Here is a 21898-nt window from a genome sequence, read left to right as displayed (position 1 = left end):
TTTATACGACGGGATAGCGAAAAGTAATTACCATCACAAAGAAATATCTTCTTAGAAAGTGGCTAGTGATTATGCAATGAGACACGAGTCTATTGTCTTCCTATCTGCGTGGCAGATCCTGTTTGGCACATGCTTCAAATATTTTTGAGTGGCGGCATCGAACATCTAGCAAAGGAAATGAGACAGTTGTGACTCCATTCTCTTGAACCTCCTTGGTCAAACAACGACTGTCGGTCCCTCAACCACTACAGGGCCACTCAGAAGTGCGAGACTATCAGCATGACGCGCATCCAAGATAGCGCTGCGTATCAGCCGACCGCAGGATGCGACCACTACGATATTTAAGCTTTCTTTCTTTCTGGTTTAGATGCCATGGTATGTGTGTGAGAAAAAGGCGTTCCTCACTTCATAAATTGCAAGGCAGAGTTATATACACAGTTTTATATATCTTTTATGAAATATCTAGAATGCCACCTCCACAGTACTCTACAGTACCAAACATCCATTAATCATCCGAAGGCATAAATGTAGATTAATTCATGTAAGTATTTCACACATAGCACACACACACACACACACACACACACACACACACACACACTTCATGTAAAATTAGTTCAACTTCCGAAGGAAATTGTAAACAGTTGTTGTAACTTGACCGGAATGTATGATAAATTAATTTATGTGAAACCGGAGATCAACCATCTCGTGGCTCAGTTGTTGCTACTCTCACTATCATAAGAGTATTGTAGTCTACGTATTGGTCAAAATGATATCATCAATACATGTAATATGAAAACAGAACTCCAGAAATCCATTATCCACTCAACACAATAGCTCATTTACAAAGCACAAATGTTCGGACACCCTGCCCTCTGCATGCTAATGATCAAAATGACTTGACAAAGGACAGGGTGCTCGAACATGTCCTCTGTATTACCATACAACCACTGGTGTTGACAGCATGATGAATTTCTGGAGTTCTGTTTTTCTTCTATTGCTGATATGCAAACAAGGGGACACCGACCAGATAGATATCTTTGGTCATGTTTTATCTATATAAACATTGTACAACACATAAACATATTTCATTCTTGGTAAAATTACATATGATCCATATAAAAATATATCAAATCTGTTACTCAATTTACAACAGGAATTATTCGAGACATGTAGCATGTCTATCAACTACATATTTGATGTATGATGTGATGTAAAAAACGACAACAAAGTTTAAAAAAACTAGTCTATTTATTAAAGTTAAGAGAAATTCATGAACTGCTGAAGATATTGACGTTTTGGCTCTGTAGCTACAGGATTAACCATACACAAAAACTATTGTAATAGCACTTGCATATAATGCATATGACAACTAACACATAAGAATACTAACTTTCACTAGTATCTTTGCATACTTTGTATGATTTGCCTCTAATATTTTGGAATCAGTCATTACATGTCTTTCAGGCGTAACAAAAGTCACACATTTGAGGAGTGATGGCATATAGAGTACATAAATTCACAACATCATGTCCTCAAAGTGTTCATATGTTAAGTGTAAAAAATCACACAAGTACCTATGAAATAATATGATATAACTTTTTAATAGCATATCCAGCATGTTATATAATCCATTAGTAACTATAAAAATGTCGCTATGGTGACTGGTATGCCTCTGCCAGAATGCATGGTTTTCCCAATAGGTCAATACATGTGTAGTACGTCTTGACAATGTGTGATAACAGTTTCACAAAATTGGCAAAATTTTTTCCACAAATGTGTTGAGTGTTCACATTCCCTGAACTAGGTTTAATTGGATGAATGGCTGTATTGTTTAAGAGAGCAGGTATTCAGGGATTTGAGGATTTTTATTTGACCTTTGACCCTTTAAAAGTTTATGCATTGAGTAATCTCCAAAGTATGGAGGAAAGGTGTAATTTCAGCATTAAATACACTGTAGTAAAATTTTAGCATTCCAACCTGACCTTTGGTCCTTGACCTTTGACATCATGACCCTAAAATTCCCAGAAGAATCACTGTCAGGCAGTATAGGCATATATGTAAACTAAAATTCATGATGATACTTTGAGCCACTTCCAATATATGGAGGAAGAAGTGAAATTTAGCGTTTCCACTTGATCTTTGACCTTTTGGATCAAAACTTTGATAGAGAATTACTATTGGGTAATACAATAGAACATGTAGGCCTATACACTAGGTTGAAAAGGCACTGCATTGATATGGGTTAAATAGTGAAATTTGGAGGAGTTGACCTTGACCTTTGGCCCATGACCCCCAAATATCAACAGAATCACTGTCATGCAGTAAATGCATATGGACTAAGTTCCATGAAGATACAATATATGTAACTTGAGCCATTTCCGACATATGGAGAAAAAAGTAAAATTTCAGCATTTTCATTGACCTTTGGCCTCAAAACTTTCTTTAGAGAATCATTATCAGGTAATTCATGTACTGAATACATAAAGTTTCAAGAAAATACCTCAAGGCACTGCATAGATATGGGGGATATGGTGAATTTTTAGCATTTGACCTTTGACTTCAAGCAAAAGTTGATAAGCAAAACTTTGTCTACTCATACACATACATGCAAAGTTTCACAGGATACATAAAAGTTATATTACTTGTTGTACTATACAGTGCACTCCCGTGTTAATGAACCCGTTTATAATGAAATTCTCTTTACAACAAGGAAAAAATTTGGGCGCCACGATCATAATCCATAATATCTTTACATACATCACTTTTGGTTTATAACAAAGTTTCGCTACAAGAAAGAAAATCACTAGTCCCATGGACTTCATTGTAAAGCCTAAAAAGGAGTGCACTGCATTGATGTTTGTGATCTATTCATAAATTCTCCCTGTCAAGGTTCCGAGACTTGATTTCTTTTTTTAATAGGAAAAGAACCAAAAACGTTTATATGACATTCATTCACTGTATATCATGAATAGTATCGAATTACTATTAGCAAATTATGAATGTCACGCCATCACAAACTGACGTACAATCGTACTATCACTTGTCCTGAACAGACCAAGGAAGTAATAGGCAAGTACCTCCATGGATAGACAGGGAGTAAATTCCCTTCTAATACTGAATAGAAATTTTAGTCAACGGACATATAATATTCTGATCGATATGGTAAAGAATTCTAAGTAATGAAATTGTTATACAAATACATTCTGTCTAGCAGTCATATTCAACATGCACAGCAAACTGTGATGCAATCCCAGGAAAATTATTCCCTGATAGACCCAGGAGGTACTAGGTGAGCATTGTCCTCTCAAGTATATGTAACTTCTTGACAGACTTGATGGCTTATATGCATTAAATGTCAGCATTCACTCATCTAAAAGATATGCTTCAATTACTCGTTTATCATACTCCTATCACTGCATGTCATTGCACCATTCCAACACAGAAGGCCAAAATACTTAGAATAGCCACAGAAAACCCTAGCAGTTTGGTAATACTCATGCTAGAATCCTTGCTATGTGGCTTGCTCTTATTTCTGACTGAGCTCGGGGTGATGCCATGCATGAGGTCTTCAGAACCACGGAGGAATGCTTCCCTTGCACCGGGCATGGCGTGGGGTCCCACAAGACGATAGCACGGGGGATACATTGAATCAAAGAAGAAACTGTAGGCGAGTTTGGGATCGGTGAAGACAAGCTTCCACAGACTTGGCAGGGCACCAATTTCACGAGCCAGCCTGTCCTGGTACTCCGGAGGTAGGATCTGTGGATTTTAGGCAATCAGCATAGAGAGTGACAAAAAAAGAAAGAATTTCATGTTAATGACATTCACAGTGACTTCGAGCTCTTTGTGAGCCACAGTATACCAAGACTGAAATTGCTTGATGGAGAAACTAATGAACTACCGCTACTCAAGATACTGCTCCTTTGGCTTTTAAGTTAAAGAAAGAGCCACTTATAGAAACTACCAAACAAGATTTGAATGGTGCATAACAGCTGCGATATACAGTACTTACCTAAGTGATATATTGTTATAATCTATTCAATTGACAGCACGGCTTACTGTTTGTACCACGTTACAGAATATCAATGTGACTCGGCAGATCACACTGAGACTCACAGGATTTGATGATGCAAGTAGAGACTGCAATTATAAGTTTATCGCTCAGACTTGGAAGATAAGCTAATTTGTTTATTCAGAGGAATATGGGGGGAAGTCATGACTTGACAGTTTAATTCATTAGTTGCTGATCTGACTCACTGACTAAAAAAGGAGTTTAAAAATAATAACGTCATGAGTGGGGTCAGTTGCTCATGCATATATACCCATATTAAAGTGATTCACAAGTTAAGAAACTAACAGAAGGTTGACTGACTACAGTAGGAGTTTGTCTGGATTGAATTAAAACATTGCGATGAGCGATGACTAAGGAATGCAGGGAAGGAGTGTTCTGATCCGAGTCCATTGCAGTATATCACAAGGCAATATATACAAGCTGATACAGGGGTACAGAATGGTGGTTTAAGAATTGACCATTTGACTCTGTTCATGGATAACATTGGCTGAATTCTAGTGGAATCAACCCTAAACAGGCCAAGCTTTTAGGCTATAATCTACAAGGTTGTCTTAAATTTTTTTGAAATTATCAATTTTTAATATTAATCCATTATTATGCAAATTAGACCCAACAACTTATTTTGGCCCATTAAACACAAATTCAGAGAATTGAAAGTCTATTAGGTTTGAATATCTGTTTTGACATATTCAGCAATCATACATCATAGAAACTTCTAAAAGTCATTTAAATTCTTATGTATTGTTTAAAAAAATTTTATGCATTTTTTTGTTGTTTAGTTTTAGGAAATGTACACATAATCACAAAATTATACATGTTTTTGGGTGACATGCTGTTATAAAAATGGGCATGCCTTAATAATGGTATGCGCAAATGTTGCAAATTTGGTCTCAAAAGTTGCGCGAAATGTGAAAGAAAAAAGTCAAAAAGCCTCATGGCGAGGTCTTCTCGTAATGCAGAATTATTCCGCCCCTATCCCATCCATTTGACGCATACGTGTAGGTCTGTTGTATCACAAAACATACTACCACTAAAATTTTTGCAATAAAGCCTAAAATAAAAGGAGATATCAGTGTTTTTCTCAATAAACCGTAACTGTAGGTGGCTTTATAAGTCTGCAAACATTTTTATTATAACTATTGTTTATATTTTGTGTATTTAACAACATTTAACACTGATTATATTGATTCAAATTTTTATAGTGGTTGTTTCTATCAATATCTCACATATTAGAACTATTTTAAAACACTAATGCTGGTTTTTGTTTCATCAGCAAATGGTACATTATGCCTTTAAGGCACTTGCAGCTTGATGCACTAACAGTTGGACAAGTCAAAGAGTGACTCGAGATTACAGGAAGGTGCGTTACCATAGGTCTGTAGTGACCAAGTTGCTTGAAAATTCTGTCCCGCCTGGCCTGGATGTCGGACATCATTTCTGGCAGACTGGGCAACTTGGCTTCTCCCTTGAACACCTTGGTAGCATAGCGGGCTTGCAGTTCAAAAGCAGGTCCTGCGGCACCACGGACCACAACATATCCAACAGCGGCCATGGTGTGGTGGGTCAGGCGTGGTGGGAGGACATGGAGATATAGATCTAGTTGGCCCAAGTCATCTGCAAGAGTCAGCCATTGCACAGATGGTATCACCACTTTAATATGTTATATGCCACGCATAAACAATCTTGCCTTTAAACTTGAAAGCAAAGTATCCACGAGCAGCAAATGTAATTCGATGGAGTTTGGCAGACCAGTGGATAGTTACATGAAGCAATCCCTAGAAAACCCTGTACAAGAATCACTTTTTCTACACTTTGAAATTTACAAATGTGATATAATCTGACTTTTTGCCACTGCCAATAGCCTAGGAGCAGTAATTTTATGGTAAAAGTTAAGAAGCGTTTTTAATAAATGAAACTTTCTCATCCTGGCTATCAAATCAGCTTACATCATTTACCCAACAATGGTGACTGAAAGCAAGTTGGAAAAGTTTAGAGCATTATTACGTTTATTTATTAAGTTTAGAGTATAAGATCACAAGTGCTCCCTTTAGTAGCATTTAAAACCTGTTGTTTCCAGCAACCATTGTCTCACTGACGCTTTGTTTAATCGATTCAAATCTCATATCTCACCTGAGAGAATTTCATCATCAACGAACGGTATTTTCAAACTGTAGCCGGTGGCAAATATCACGCAGTCTACGTCATCCATCTCCTTTCCATCGTCAAAGATGACCTTTGACCCTTGGAAGCTCTGGATCCCACTCCTGACGCTGATTCGGCCACTCATGATATCCATGGGGAGGCGGTCGTTGATCATGGCAGGGCTCTTGTGGGGAGGCGTCTGCCGTCGAAGCCCGAGACCATCCCAGTCCTGTATCGACTCTACTACACTGTCCGTCGTGCGGCAGACCAGCCAGGAGGGGATAAAACTTTTCCATCGCTGGTTGACGCGAGCATCCACTGGCTGCTTGCCTAGCACACGAGGAATAATCCAAGCCCCCTTCCTTAGGCTAATCACCACCTTTCAACACAGCAAACATGCAATGTTATTATACTGATCATATACTCAACAGAATTGAAGTCTGCAGTTGTTTCCATAATAACCTATAATGTGTAGTCCTTACAGTTGAAAATGTTTATATATGAAAAATATATATATATCTATATATATATATATATATATATATATTAGTATTATTATTTTTTTTTTTTTGGGGGGGGGGTGGGGGTTTCATGAAGCGTTTTGGTTGAATATTTTTCAGACAAACTGTTACAAGTTACTATAAAAAATCCTTGCATCTGATTGGCTGAGGGCAAATTCGTCCAACAACTTTGTCACACAGAATGCTTCATGAAATGCCTCCCCAGATGACATATACTCTATATGTCATATATTTTGCAATTTGCCATCAAGAACCACAGTGATGGAATGAGAAATAAGTGATATTACTTTAAGACCAAGGTAAGTATCTTCCCACTTTGGAGACTATGTAATTTGCATTCATGTTGAAGGAGACGATTTCACTTTGGCAAATATTCACATGGACCTGCTATTCATCTGTGGAGGAAAAAACAAAAACAAAACTGAACAGCTAACATGAAATGCATGTTGTCTATGTCTGTCATGGTCTCCTTCTGTTGCTGTCCATCTCTATCTCTCTCTTTTTGGACACTGCTGGTCATTGATACCTTTTTAGCATGATCAGCACATAAAACTGCAACATCCCCAGCAGAATGGCCAGCACCTGTCAAATCATTGAAAACAAAAAAGGAACATCGAGTTGAGAATAGCTTAGACTAGGTTCCCAGCATTTCGAGAAAATAAAACTCCCAGATTTTCCTGATTTTCCCTGATGAAGTATCAAATTTCCATGATAACTATTTCAACTCATTTCCAGTTTCATCCAGTGGATGTTGTTTCGATATGCAACAAAATATAAGAGTCCTCCAGACTACTTATGATTTTTGGGCCAATCAAAATTCCCTGACTTTTCTCTGATTTGAGGCATTTTTATCAAATTCCCTGACTTTTCCATGACTGGAAAAAAGTAAAATAATTTCCCCTGATTTCCCTGATGGGATGGGAACCCTGACAGAACATACAAATTAAAATAAGACTTAATCCATATCTAACCTGACTGGAATAGATAAAGTAAAATCATGAGGATTACCTCATGTTTCTATGAAAAGGTGACATTGGTCAACATGCACATGCATAAAAAATGGTGATGATAACATTACATCGGATGCTGTCTGTTAACCTGCAAACAAATTGCTCCTCATTGTAAATTATTATTATTATTTCGTAATGTAAATTTTGTTCTTTCTTTGGTAAAAACTGCAAAAAACCTCTTACATGAAAGTCTTTTTCATGCCTGGACCTGCCAACACACTAGAGACTCTTGATTGCACGATAGTGCACACAATTATTCAAATTCATGAAATTCTCCGTCGAGATGTTTTCATTGCAACTGATTGACATTTTTTTTTTTTAGTAGCAGCCATGATGATAAAAAATCATGGGCATACATACTCGAGCAGGATTCGAACCTATGGTTCCTCCTGGCTACTTCTAAAACACTGATCAATTCAGTGTTATTTACGTTGATGTAGGGCAATTTGTCAATCAGTTGCAATGCACACAATATTATGTGGCAGTAGTGCAGCACTGAGCACATCACAAGTACTAGTTGTGACGTCATTTGCAGCGGGCTGCTGCAGGCAGTGGAAGCTCTTGAATTAAACATTTCCTCTGGTGCTATCTTAGCTTAATTTGGACACAATGCTGGCATGGGAAAAAAAAATGTTGTAAGCTGAAGAACACACATCTTAAGCCGGTGGCTTAGCTAGAGCAGGAGAAATTCAAACTCAAAGGAAAGTGTGGCAGATTTGAGAAATTGACCAGGAGAGCAGGGGAGTTGGAGTCTCTGAATTTGCAAAGTCAAGTGACAACAAAGTGACATATATCTCAAAAAGGTTGAAGTTCAAATGGCATTCATTACCTACAACTAAGACAGTCTTGTCCTTGAAATCTGATCCTCTGCGGAATTGGCAGGTGTGAAGCACCTGACCTTTGAACTCTGCTAGACCAGGGTGTTTAGGAATGAAACCTGATGAGAAGAAACCAGAACACACCATGATGGCATCAAACACCTGCAGGGGAAGACAGAATATCAAGTATGATATGAGAGGGCATCAAGACATGTAGAGCAGTGGAGTGTACTGTTGAAAAAAAAAAAAAAAAGCATTACAAAATACACAACCAAACCCTGAATCTCCATAATCTAGAAAGCTACATAATCACACATGATTTTGTAATCCTCCAATTGAACTTGGAAAAATATTGCATTCTACAAAGGATGAATGATGACCATGGTACTGGTAAGTATTACTTTAGCATGAAAAAAAGGCATATCTTGAATCATCATTGTATCACACTTGATGGTAAGTCATTTTTGGTTTTTTCCTTCTTTTTCTTTGTAAGTCAAACTTTGAGATGACAAAACACATCTAGGTGGACTGATGCAGCAATGATAAAATATTGAATTACACAAAAACCAACAACAACTTACAGACAACATACCTCTGTCTTGACATCTTCATTCTTACACTGTGATCTCACAATCCATCTTCCTGTTTTCTCAAAATCATCTGCTTTCTCCACTCGAATTACTCTGGTGTTGAAACGGATGTTCTTCCAGAGGCCAAAGTGGTTTGTGTAGTCAACATAATACTTGCAGACATCCTCACCCTATTTGCCAGAAGGAGTAAGAATAAAACAACAGGGACGTGTCAGAGAAGGAGTGGAATCTCTTTGCAATTTGTGCAAATTTATGCGTAAGTTCTATGGCATGACAACGGAATGCTTAGTATTTCACTGGCTTTGATGTTACATGAGCACTCCAAGCTGCTCTTCCTGAGAGTTTGGACATGAAGACCAAAGAAAACGTTCTTGATTTTAAAGGGACTGTACAGTACTGGTTGAGGTGGGGATTCAGGTTTTGAACATTCCTAAGTGAGATAATGAGAAACATCTTATGAAATATGAAAAAGCATGTAATTTTAAGAAGGATTCAACGTTTATTTGATGAAAATTGGTTTTCAAATGGCTGAGATATCCAAAAAAGTGATAACAAAATAAGGCGACAGGCCACGCCTTTTATTAGGATCTCTTTGTTTCACCTTGTTTTTGGATATCTCAGTCATTTCAAAACCGATTTTCATCAAATAAACTTTTGATACCCCTTAGAATTGAATGCTCTTTGACATCTCATACAGTGAGTGGTTTCTGAATATCTCACAAAACAGAACTGACCAGAACTGTACACAACCTTTAACACATGGTTTTAAGCTGTATTTCAGATGAAATGTTGAAATCCTGTATGGAACTTGGTTGTAATCTCATATGGAACAATCACTTCCAGTTTTTCTTCAAATCTCCTGGTTATTGATACTCTTAGACTGAAAAACTGAGTATTAGTAACTCATAAAAAAGTTAAAAAACATGTATGCCACATTGTGCATATTTTTGCATGATATAATTGTTCCCCAGATTTATAGTACTTCAGTGTTAAATCTTTCAAATTAAGTAATTGGCTAATGCATGTTTTTTGCGTGTTAAGTAGCATTTTACAGTTAGAGAAGTACCATTCTTACTCTCTTTCTTCGCGTGCTCTGTATTCTTTGCACACTAAACGATTGCTGTCAAAAGCATTGGCGGGAACAGCAAACTGGTGCTGGCTATAGGTATGCTGTATTTTAAGAATGAAGCGCATATTCAAATTAAAGTGCTGTCTTTTGTCAAAGCACTTTATTAACACCAGTGATAGAGCAAGGCAGCATGGAGCATGGGCACAAAGGAGAGATTCTTTTTTTCAACTCCTTCTCTTACATTCCCTGATCAAAATCACACATCATTTTTTTTTCCATGCACACACACATGCACATGCACACAAAGAGTTGAATCATTAAACCATACTGCATAACACAAGGAAAGTCTTATCCTTTGCTCCTGGGGCAAATTTCAATGGAAAAGAGGATAATATTGAAAGCCAGCAATTAAGCTTTCAATTTAGAAAAAAAAAAAAAGAGAAAACTGGGAAAACTAGTAAAGCACTCGGAGACCACAGACCTCTGCCAAGCAAGCAACTCATTTCCACCCTTACATGCAAGCAATTTCCCAAAAGAGAAGCATTTTGTTTACTATGTTGCATGGCCCCTTGCCTGAGCAGAGCATGGGCTTTTATAGTGCGTGTATAGACGTCCAGTACGCACAGCTTGAACCCAATTTTGTTGACCTTATATGCCAAAATATGAAATCCTTCAAAAAACCATAAAACATCCTGGATCACTACAAAAATTGAATGAGGTGTTCCTTGAATAAATATACGACTTTTTATGTAAGTTTCATTTTAATCCATACACAACTTTTTGAGTTATTTTGCAAACAGACAAACCACGCCAATGATCACATAACCTCCTCCTTCTTTCACGGAAGTAACTAGAAATATCACTGAAGGTGATTAATACCCCCGCCCCGTGACGACAGTCTTACCCAAGGAATGATCTTTCCTTGATCTTCTGCCATTTAAATGCCGCTACCATGGCAACGCAGCTTCCGACACGTCCGAAAAATATGTCTTGCACATCTTCCCACCAAGACTATTGTGTGTGCCACATTTCATAAGCTTTTGTCAAAAACTGAGGAAGTAGTTCAATCCACAAGATCTTTCCTTGATCTTCCGCCATTAATATGCCGTTACCATGGCAACGCAGCTTCCGACACGTCCAAAAAATATGTCTTGCACATCTTCCCACCAAGACCAATGTGTGTGCCACATTTCATGAGCTTCAGTCGAATACAGAGGAAGTAGTTCAATCCGCAAGATCTTTCCTTGATCTTCTGCCATTTATATGCCGTTACCATGGCAACGCAGCTTCCGACACTTCCGAAAAATATGTCTTGCACATCTTCCCACCAAGATCAAGGTGTGTGCCACATTTCATAAGCTTTGGTCAAAAAACTGAGGAAGTAGTTAAATCCGCAAGATCTTTCCTTGATCTTCTGCCATTAATATGCCGTTACCATGGCAACGTACTTTCGGGTACTGTCAAAAAATGCGTCTTGCACATCTACAACCAAAGGCACACATCTGTACCAAGTTTCATGGAAATTGGGCAAAAACTGAGGAAGTAGTTTGCAACACAAAATTTTCCATCATTTTGGCTCATAATATGTGAGCTGCTACCATGGCAACATACTTTTTGTCACTGTCAAGAAATGTTTCATGCTGACCTATATCCTAAGACAAACATTCAATATGAATTCCATGAGAATTGGAAGAACACTGATGAAGCAGTTTTGCCATGAAGCATTTTGCCCTATATTTTACCAATAACATGCCGTTACCATGGCAACGCACTTTTTGCCACTGCGGAAATATGTGTCTTGCACATTAACATATTCAGATGAACATCTGTACCTAATTTCATAAAAATTGATCAAAAACTGTGGGAGGAGTTCGCGACGCAAGATTTGTACCCATTTTTGCCCATAATATGCCGTTACCATGGCAACGTACTTTTGGGTACTGTCAAAAAATACATCTTGCACATCTACAACCCAAGGCACACATCTGTGCCAAGTTTTATGGGAATCGGTTGAAAACTGAGGAAGTAGTTCGCGACGCAAGATTTGCAACGGACCGACCGCCCGACCGACCGCCCGCCCGACCGTCCGCTGATTCCTATATACCCCCTTCAAACTTCGTTTGGCGGGGGTATAATAATCACCTGCAAGTATGGCGGCCATTCAGAAGGGAATGGAAAATCACTAAAAGCCATCATTGGCTTGCACACGTTGGTGACGAGTCCTCTGTAGATACATGGCGGTCCATGTGGGTCAACTCCCTCCTCCTCTTGAATGTTCCAAACACCACCTGTTCCACAAAAAGTTGGCAAAACAGAATGACACCATGCATTTAACAAAAGTCAAAGTTCTATCAGTGTCACATCAATGTCACTCTTGACCTCTGCAGTCCCCTCCCCCTCCCTCCCATCTTTAAAAAAAAGTAAATAGATAACAAAATAAAATATGTCTCATATTGCCAATTTCAGGCGATTCAGCAGCCATTATGTTTATGAAGACTAGAAGGTCAAGATCAATGGATTTCACTTGGAACCAGATTTTTTTGATTCAGAATACTGAAATTAGGATAAAAAGTACCAACTACCAAATTTTACTTAAAGGGATGGGGTACAGTATTGGTGGAGATGAGAATTGAGCTTTTAACTTTTTGCGAGATACCAGGAAAACACTTAAGAAACAGTACAGAGCATACCATTTTAAGAGGAATTCAAAGTTTATTTGATGAAAATCAGGTTTGGAATGACTGAAACATCCAAAAACAAAGTAAAACAAAGCGATCGTAATAATTAAAGTGTGGGTCCCACACTTATAGAAATTAGAATCGCTGTTTTGGATATCTCAGCCATATTTCAAAACCAATTTTCATCAAATAAACATTGAATTCCTCATGGAATACATGCTCTTTCATATTTCATAAGAGGTTGCTCATTATCTCACCCAAAAATGTTAGAAACCTGAAATTAGGTCTCAACCAAAACTATATTAAAGTGCGGCATTCTAGAACCTTACAGAAAACCTATGCTCCTGAAAGACCAGTTTACATTTACACTCCACAGGATTCCATTACAATTCCATAGCAAGCATATACGTTGTACCTCAGTAGGGGCCTGCATTTAATATTCAGGTAATTAATTGCTCTCACTTGCAGAAAATTGGACCAGTAGGCCCTGGGTGCATCAATCCTTAACCTCAATGCAAACACTTATAATGAAGCATGATGATGATATTTCTATGGTGGTAGGCCAATTCACATCAAAATGTTACTCTAATTACTCATGACTCTACAAATCTCATGGACCATGTAATCATAATTTCAGGTGGCTGCTAAAGTGCTCTCACACTGCTGAATCTTCTGTAAAAAGTTAATCTACTATCATATCATAGTGAGTCAACAACAAGGCAAAATGACTTTATTTTTGCTTCAAATGTTTGTATTCAGTTTTTATCTATTTGATGCATAATCTTTGTTGTTGTTGGTTGTTTTTTTTTTTGGGGGGGGGGGTGAGAAGAATTTGCAGTCAGTTGAAATTAGTGTATTAACACAAAATTATTCTCAAAATTGACCTTATATCACTTTGGTGTCTAAAGCTGTCACACTCGTGGAAGGTGATATCATTTTGCTTGCGTTTGTGAAAGGCAACTCCACTTATACTATGGTCATTGTACATGGTTGTGTGGTACAATGTAATAGTTGTGCTCAAAATACAATGTACAATTGTAGATGAAGTATTTCATTTGAATCAGTGTTTTCATGCCATACGTTTATAAGAGTAGAACAAAAGTATATATGCATAGCTGTACTGTAATATCAATAATAAAACACAGAATACTGCCTTTTATGATGTATACACACCAATTGATAACTCAAACAGATGATAAAAATAAAATGAATCAAACTTCACACCCACCAATATCACTGGTCTGTTCAAAACATACTGGTTCGAGCCCCTCTTCCAAGCAAGTTTTGATGGACACCAAACCAGAGACACCAGCTCCAATGATAGCAACTCTCTTCATAATGGATGCCTTGAATCAGAGAAGATTCCTGAGGAGGAGACCAGAGGGTAAACATTATAGTGAAACAGGACCGAGACCAGAGGGTAAACATTATAGTGATTGAAACAGAACTGATATCCACTCTACAGCAATGCAACCACCGGTACTTTCTGAAGCGGCATTATCGCGAAATAGGTCCCCACTCCATTCACCGCCATTCATTTTGTCATAGCCGGGGACTTTTTTCAACCTCCATAGACTTTGCACATACATGTACTGAGTGGAGACGCACACGCAGAACGAGAGGGGACCGATATCACGATTTGGCCCTGAAACTGCACATAGGCCTACAAACATGGGATTTCCAGTACTTCCATGAGGTTTTATTTTGGCAACATTTTTTTTTTTTTTTTTAAAGCAACTGATATACATGAAAACTGCAACTCACACAACTTAATTGCCTCTTGTAAATAGAAATGCACTGTACCGTGGTACACAGTCACAAAGGTGGGAAATCATCATGAATAGGGAAAATCATGCATAAGAATAGCCCGACCAGACGCTGTGCGAACCTGTCGCTATTTATACAGCAACTGGGCAGTGTATAGACCGTTTCAATTTCGATGGCCTATTCACCTACCGCCGCTGGCGGCGCTATAACGGCCGCCATAACTGGGGGCCAACGGGGGCTTCCAGCGACCTAGCTACCCAGCGAGTTACACTTGCAGCTAGCAGCCTAGCGTACCCATCGCGCATAGTTAGCCGGGCGCGGCCGCATGCGTCGCTGGCCGCTGCATCGGGGACCGCCGCGCTAAAATTGTGATTGTTTACTCAATGTGGAAAAGTAATTCAGCGACATTTATTGCCTTTCTTTTGGACAAAATAATTGAGTAATTCAAACATATCGATCTAGAATGAAAGCTCTTCAAAGGAAGGTCCAGAAAAAAAAAAAACACATACATGTATTGTGCAGTTGTTTGGTGCACAAATAAAGCCGGAAAGGGAAGCTGCACGTCAGTGTGTGAAATTCAGACACTACTGACGCATGATGAATAATTATATACACTTAGGTGAAATAAAGCGGAATAAAAAATGCACAGATTTTCGAAACAAACTTTGGCCTATCCCTACTAGAATCTCTATTTAAATAGGCTATCACTGCATATTCGTAAAATAAAGTTGTTCATTTTAGAAGACAAGTTCAGATCAAAAATTTTGAGAATTCGCTGATTTTTTTTTTTTTTTAATGCTTGGTGCAATACTTACCAAACACTTCCTGGCTATACTAGTTTCTATTATGACAAACATTTTAAAGCCTACACTACAGCTAAATGAATGTTTCAAATTGTGTAAAAAAGATTCTTATAATTCTTATAATTTTTTTAAAATTCTTATAATTAAAAAAAAAATCTTATAATTTTTTTACTTCTTCACTAAGCGTTCAGCGTCAAATTGACCATATTCAATTCTGGCCTGGAACTCTGAATTTGAATTAATGAAGAGATACATATAAATATTAATCTGCCATGAATGGTGGCAAATATCTGTTCCTTATCATAATTCATATCAAGAAAGTTTGATTTGAAAATCACTTTTGCACAAATTGTAGATTATAATTTTAGGCGTTAGCGCGATGTTAAAAAGTAATGATTAGACCTTAAACAGAAGAAGTTTTGGTTGTTGGCATCAGGCGAAGTAAATTAATTTCTTTAGTTTATACGGCTTAGAAACGCCTAGATTTGCCTTCAGTTTGGTTAAAAAGTTAGTTAGACTTGCCGGAAGCTAGTGACAACCGAAAATGATATAGGATGTATCTAAGATTCTAGAAGTCAATAGGTCTAGACGGGTTAGATCTAGTCTGGACTGTTGCCTAGAATTCTAGATAAGATCTAAAAAACGTTAGACAGACTCTACCCCTCTGGTCCGAGAAAAGGCAAACCTTAAAACGGTTTAAGTTAACTTGTTGCTACGATAGCGCCATATATAGCTCAAGATTCTGATCCATTATTTGTATGATATCAGTTAACTTCTCAACAGTCTAAATTAGGCTTACTATCTAGACGTCTACCTGCGCCTAGCCAGTTCTCCCAAGGTGTTTTTAATGCTCTTATAATCCTCTCTGTATAGATCTATATGGGGCTTACACGCGAGTACCCAAGTCAGGGGACATGGAGTCTTATACAAACACTCACAGATCGTACCGGATATTTACCTTGAAATTCAAGTTTTGGCTACATCCATATATGACATCTACCCATTCGCTCATAGTCGGTATATGTTGTTTAATTTTATATTTAAAATGTAGACTCTAGTTGTCTCAAAGCCAGATGCGTCGATCGCTACATGTACCAGCGCCAGAGATAGCTAGCTGGCCGGCTGGCGCCGGGTGGTAAAAGCACTGGCTGCCGTTGGCACCCTTGCCAAGCACGCACGGCGCTTGCCGACCCGGCCTGGTTGGCCCCCAGTTATGGCGTCGCCTTAAGAGGGCGCACTTCCATGAACAGTCACTTGAATCGGTCTATATAGTTAGCATAAGAACATCACATAGCCTCTATTAACCTGGGGCGCTCCTTGTACACAGTTATACTGTGCGAATGCTTCGCGTTCGGGCTGCATTTCGCAGTTTAATAAGCCTCTATATACTTCTCACTCTGTCTGATTTTTCTGCAAATTATATCAAAAACCAGTCATTTGCATCAAGAAACTGCCTTTCAAGCCTCAATGTGCAAAATACAGTAAAATGTACAACAAACATAAAAAACATAATATGTGACTGTGCATCACAAAACAAACAAAAAGTCGCACCCCTTGATTTTACATGAGGACTCAAGAAAGGTGAAATGGGTCGACCAAGTCAATTCTGAGTTTTCCATATTTTCTGAAAGAGCTATTCTTCTACACGATTCTTGAGTTCGGGATCATAAATTGAATGGGAAAGTGAGTTTTCAGCAGTTTTTCTAAAACCCCTTTTTTGGTAGAGAAGTGTGATCAGGTTTTTCTTTGAGGGCACTTTTCATTCTTTGAAAATCCTCTGCACACTCTTCACTTTCAACTCTAATAACTTTTGAAAGAATGATGCTACTGCTTTGAAAGTTGGCATTAATCATGGACAGAATGTGTTTAATAGAACATGCTCAATATCAGTGTCAGCTTAATCCGATAATCCCTTCATTGTTGTTGCTCCAGTGGTTTACATCATGTTTTTTGTCCCATTCATGGCGCAGGTAGCACGGCTTCGTAAAAGGTTAAGGGCTTGAATAGACCCTACTGTACTTCAGAGCCTCTTTTCTCAGTCTCAACTTTTCCAGAGTGTGGGCTGTCTTTCCAATATTTATAGGTTAGGAGAATCCATTTGAATTGACTTATACATCATTTTAAAGCCGAGAGTCTGCTCTTTCAGAATCTGCCCTTAACTAAAAATCCATGTCTGGCGACTTTTTGTTTGTTTTGTGGTACAGGGTCACATATTATGCTAACAAAGTAACACAAAGCTGTGACGGTGCAAATATATGATTAATAAATCAAATTACACATCATTCCTTCACTCAGATTTAAAATGTTGGTACCAGTACGGCGGTTTTAAGACCCCATTTACAGTGCGAGGCTCGGCCCAGCCCCGCTTCAGTGTTAACGCGCAAAAAGCCAAATCAGGCCGGGCTCAGCCGCGGCTCGGCCACGGCGGAGCCCGGCCCCGCACTGTAAACGGGGTCTGAGGCGCTCCTTCACACATTACGTTGTACTGTGCCTGTGGGAATGTTTAATGGGCTGGATGGTCGCAGTTAGAAGGGCCTAAAATAAAAACCAATCAGTATCAGGAGTCGAGAAACTGCCTTTCAAGCCTCAATGAGCAAAACAGACTAGCTCTAATTCAGTATGTAAAACAAACATAAAAAACATAGACCTAACGTTAGGTTTTAACAACAACACAAAGCTGTGAAGTAAGACAGTACAAATACGACTTGACCGAAAGATCGGTCTGTATATAACCTCTGGTCGTCGGGGAAATGTTCCGTGGAGACTGCGTCTGGCTTCACGGATCCCCTCCTTATATGGTTGAGGGGTCTAGATATCGCGCACGAAAATTTGTGATGCTCTTATAATAGAAATTATTCCACAATCGTACCTGAATTTCTCAATAAATATCACGAAAATGCAGAAAAATCACCTCCCAGAATCTCCTGATGATATGATGACGGAGTAGTGCGCTGTCGCCGTTTGTATGTCAGACTTAATTTTATGCGTTCAATTACTCGGGGTATGTAAAGGTCGCGCAGCTGCCCTATGTAGTTTCATGCGTGAAATTGTCTGCCCCTCTCTGTGGCTGTAACATGCTTCGGCTTTCGTAGAATATTATAAACGATCGATCGAACAAATTACGAATTCTATCGGCTACGATCATACGAACGAGACAAGCGAGACGACACGTCTAGGCTACAACATCCTTAAAAAAGATTTTAAGCTAAGGTAGGTAAATTACAAGGTAAAAAAATTGGAAATTTAGTGAAAAATTTGTTCCAAAAAATTGGAAATTTAGTGAAAAATTTGTTCGAAATCAAAATTTCTTACCTGCTTCCTTCTCCTGTTTAGCGGTTGTCAGGTATGTTTATTCCATGGGCGTATCGGCAAATTTTGCGCTTAGTCCTACGCGTAATATTGCTTGCTATACGCAGTTACGCTATGCGCGATCATTAAGTCCCTGCGCGAGACCTAGTACCCTTACTATACAACAGTATAAAGAAAATGTAAAGAAAATTCAACATATTTTCACTTTTTTTGCATAATAAAAGAGCACTTGACTTGCCTCTTTCTAAAGGCAATGGGAATAATATTACCCATAACATATGTCAGTAATGAGTCAAGGGAATGTGTACTTTTTTCAAAAGATGAAATTTTGTGAAATTCTCTTTATATTTTCGTTATAAATATCTGATATTGTTGTACGCATGTGACATACACTGCAGTAGTCCTCTCATCCAGCGGTGACTGCACAAAAACTTCAAAAATTCATAACTTTTGAACGGATTGTCCGATTTTCCTCAAACTTTCAATGATGTGTTCTATTTATATTGCTACATTCTCTCAATCCTTATGTTAATGAAGGTGAACTTGTCCTTTAAGTCCCTGCGCGAGATCTAGTACCCTGGGCCTTTATACATAGAGGAGAGCGATAACGTCAAAAACATAAAAGGCTCCTCCGGACAGACGGATCTTTCTGTCTAAAATATGACTAGATTCTAATCAATTACACATCCCCATATTCCTTTACTCAGTGAGGTGTAATGCACACAACACACTCATATTGAAAATTAGCAAGATGTGTGACTGTGAGGAGAAAGACGTGAGGACCAATCATATAAAGGCACACAGGGCTCACGGTCAGCGTTCCGACTGTGTAAAGGAATGCATGGATGGCGATAATTCTCACGTCGAAACTGACACTTACCGCTGTCAGGTCACTCATGTAGTTCAGCCTATAGGCCCCTATTCCCACAATAATGTCCTGCCTTTCTCTCGTAGTCGTAACTCTCACTTGACATCAAGCCATTCATGCATTCATTGGCTAGCTTTGCTATGAATGAAATGAAAATCCTACTGCAGGTCCTACGTAACGTGCTATTGTTCGTTCAGGATCTATAATTGGTGAAATTACAATGGGATTAGTAGGCCCTAAATCTTTTAGTAACGTACGTGCGTATGACCAACCGTGTACGTTGCGTGGCCAAAGAGATTTTGGTGGTGGCTACCACCTCACGGGACCCTCCAATTGGGTGGGGGGGGAGATGGGAGGGGGGTTCATGAAGAATTAGAATACAATGTATAGACTAAAAATTATGGTATAGCAGGGTGTGTGTCTTCAATGTTGCTCAACTTTCTAATAGAAATGAAGATTTGGTATTTTTGGAGACTTTTTTTTTTCATGCACCTGTATATAGCCATTAATATCTTATAATACCAAAAGCATGTACTACACATCATAGAGCTGTAATTATACGTAAATACAGCTCTATGGTACTAACCGTTACATCTCTGAATTTCAGGCCTGAATAAGGAAAATCTTCCTCGGATGGGAGGGGGCACCCTGCCACACCCTACCCCCACCCCCCCCCCCCTGCATACTTCCCTGCATATAGGCCTATAGGGCTGTGTATTTTGTTACTTTTTTTTACTAAAATCAAAGAATGAATATTTCACCAATAGGATGCATCAGATGCACTCAAAATACTCTCACACATATGTGGGAGGGGGATTCCCCCTTTACATTACATTTTTCTGACTCTTTTGATAGAAACAACAATTGAGTATCTTAATTAATATTTACCAAAAGTGTGCACTATATCTCTGAATTTCAGGACAAAAAGAACCTCTCACGTAGGAGGGGGCATATCCCCATTCACACATCCATTCCAAGCACTTTTCCCCCGAGTATTAATGTTTTTTGCTTTTTTTGGGTAGACTAACAAAATTTAAATGTTTCACTAAAAGGGTACATCAGAGCTCTGATTTTGAAATTTGAAAATGCAAAAATCCTCCTTGTATGAAAGAAGGCATCCGTCCCACACCCTCCCTCCCCACACTTCCCTGAATATATCTTTTTGTTACTTTTTTATAGAAACAATAAAACAAACATTTCACCAATAAGGTCCACTGTATATCTGAATTTCAAGTCTCAAAATGCAAAAATCTCCCTCGTGTGGGATGACACCCACTCCTCACTCAGTCGCTCTGCACCCTTGCACATATCTTCCAAGTTTTGCCCCCCCCCCCCCACAATGACATGGTTTTGATGCCCCTGGGAATGATCATTTTAAATGACTTAATTCAAGAAATTTAACAAATCCTACAGAAATAATCTATACTACATAATTTGAATACAGAAATATCCATATTAAATTTTATTTATTTCTGTTCATTTCATTTTTTTTTTAAGGTACACATCCAAGTGTGTGTGTATCAGGGCCGGCGCAAGGGGGGGGGGGGGGTGGAGGAGGACAGCTAGTGGCCCCCCCCAATACATAGGAATGTATATAGGGTCTAATCACTTGCCCCCCCCCCCCACACACACACACAAACACTCACACTCTTTTTAGACTAAAAAAATTGAAAAATGCGACTCAGCGTATGGCCAGTACAAAAGCAACACATAGCTCTCGACCAATGAGATCACAGGATTCTTGCTACCCATTCTATAATATGTGATGACTATAGCCAATCATCTTGTCATCCCCCCCCCCCAACTCTTCAATACGGATTTACGGCGGTGACATATATCATATATATATATATATATATATGTGTGTATGTGTGTGTGTGTGCAATAATTGCCCTATGATGATATTGTATGGGTGTATGCAAGGGGGGGGGGGTCGGGAGGGTCATACGACCCCCCCCCAAAAAAAAAATTTTCAAAAGGTCCACTTTTTGTTAAAGACAATTTTTGTTTTTCGAGGGCTTTTTATCCTGGGGTCTATGTACTTTAGGAAGGTGTAAGGTTAGCTAGTCAGCAACTTTTTTAAAATGCACTCATGCAGTTTTCAACTTACCAATTAACGAACTTGTAAGTGACCAACACAGGTTTTATCACCGATTTTAACATAAATAGGGTTTTTTTTAAGTATGCTGAAAAAGTCACTTCTGTATGCACTAAATGGCCCCATCTTAAGATATAAAATTCAAAAACT

At 38.6% G+C, this 21898-nt stretch overlaps 1 protein-coding gene across 1 annotated transcript; it reads right to left on the bottom strand.

Annotated features, from left to right (window-relative positions):
* Positions 1-1022: 1022 nt before the first annotated feature.
* LOC140241700 (flavin-containing monooxygenase 5-like) lies at positions 1023-19700 on the bottom strand. The gene is made up of 9 exons (XM_072321445.1): positions 19663-19700; positions 14132-14268; positions 12368-12513; positions 9159-9326; positions 8578-8728; positions 7265-7320; positions 6206-6596; positions 5445-5689; positions 1023-3762 (listed from the first exon to the last, which is right to left on the bottom strand). The coding sequence occupies exons 2-9, from the start codon at positions 14238-14240 to the stop codon at positions 3424-3426; spliced, it is 1605 nt and encodes a 534-aa protein (XP_072177546.1). The 5' UTR covers positions 14241-14268; positions 19663-19700; the 3' UTR covers positions 1023-3423.
* Between the last annotated feature and the right edge of the window lie 2198 nt (positions 19701-21898).

The sequence above is a fragment of the Diadema setosum genome, chromosome 18, assembly GCF_964275005.1.
Source record: "Diadema setosum chromosome 18, eeDiaSeto1, whole genome shotgun sequence".
Classification (NCBI taxonomy): Eukaryota; Metazoa; Echinodermata; class Echinoidea; order Diadematoida; family Diadematidae; genus Diadema; species Diadema setosum.
The sequence above is the reverse complement of the archived record's forward strand: the minus strand, read 5'-3'. Positions and strand labels throughout refer to the sequence as shown.

Excerpts from the sequence above, each read along its gene's own strand:
- LOC140241700 (XM_072321445.1), bottom strand. The coding sequence starts at position 14,240 with ATGAAGAGAGTTGCTATCATTGGAGCTGGTGTCTCTGGTTTGGTGTCC. Across the intron at positions 9,327-12,367 it reads AATGGCCGCCATACTTGCAG|GGTGAGGATGTCTGCAAGTA; the intron begins GTGATTATTATA and ends TCTGGCAAATAG. Across the intron at positions 8,729-9,158 it reads ATGAAGATGTCAAGACAGAG|GTGTTTGATGCCATCATGGT; the intron begins GTATGTTGTCTG and ends CTTCCCCTGCAG.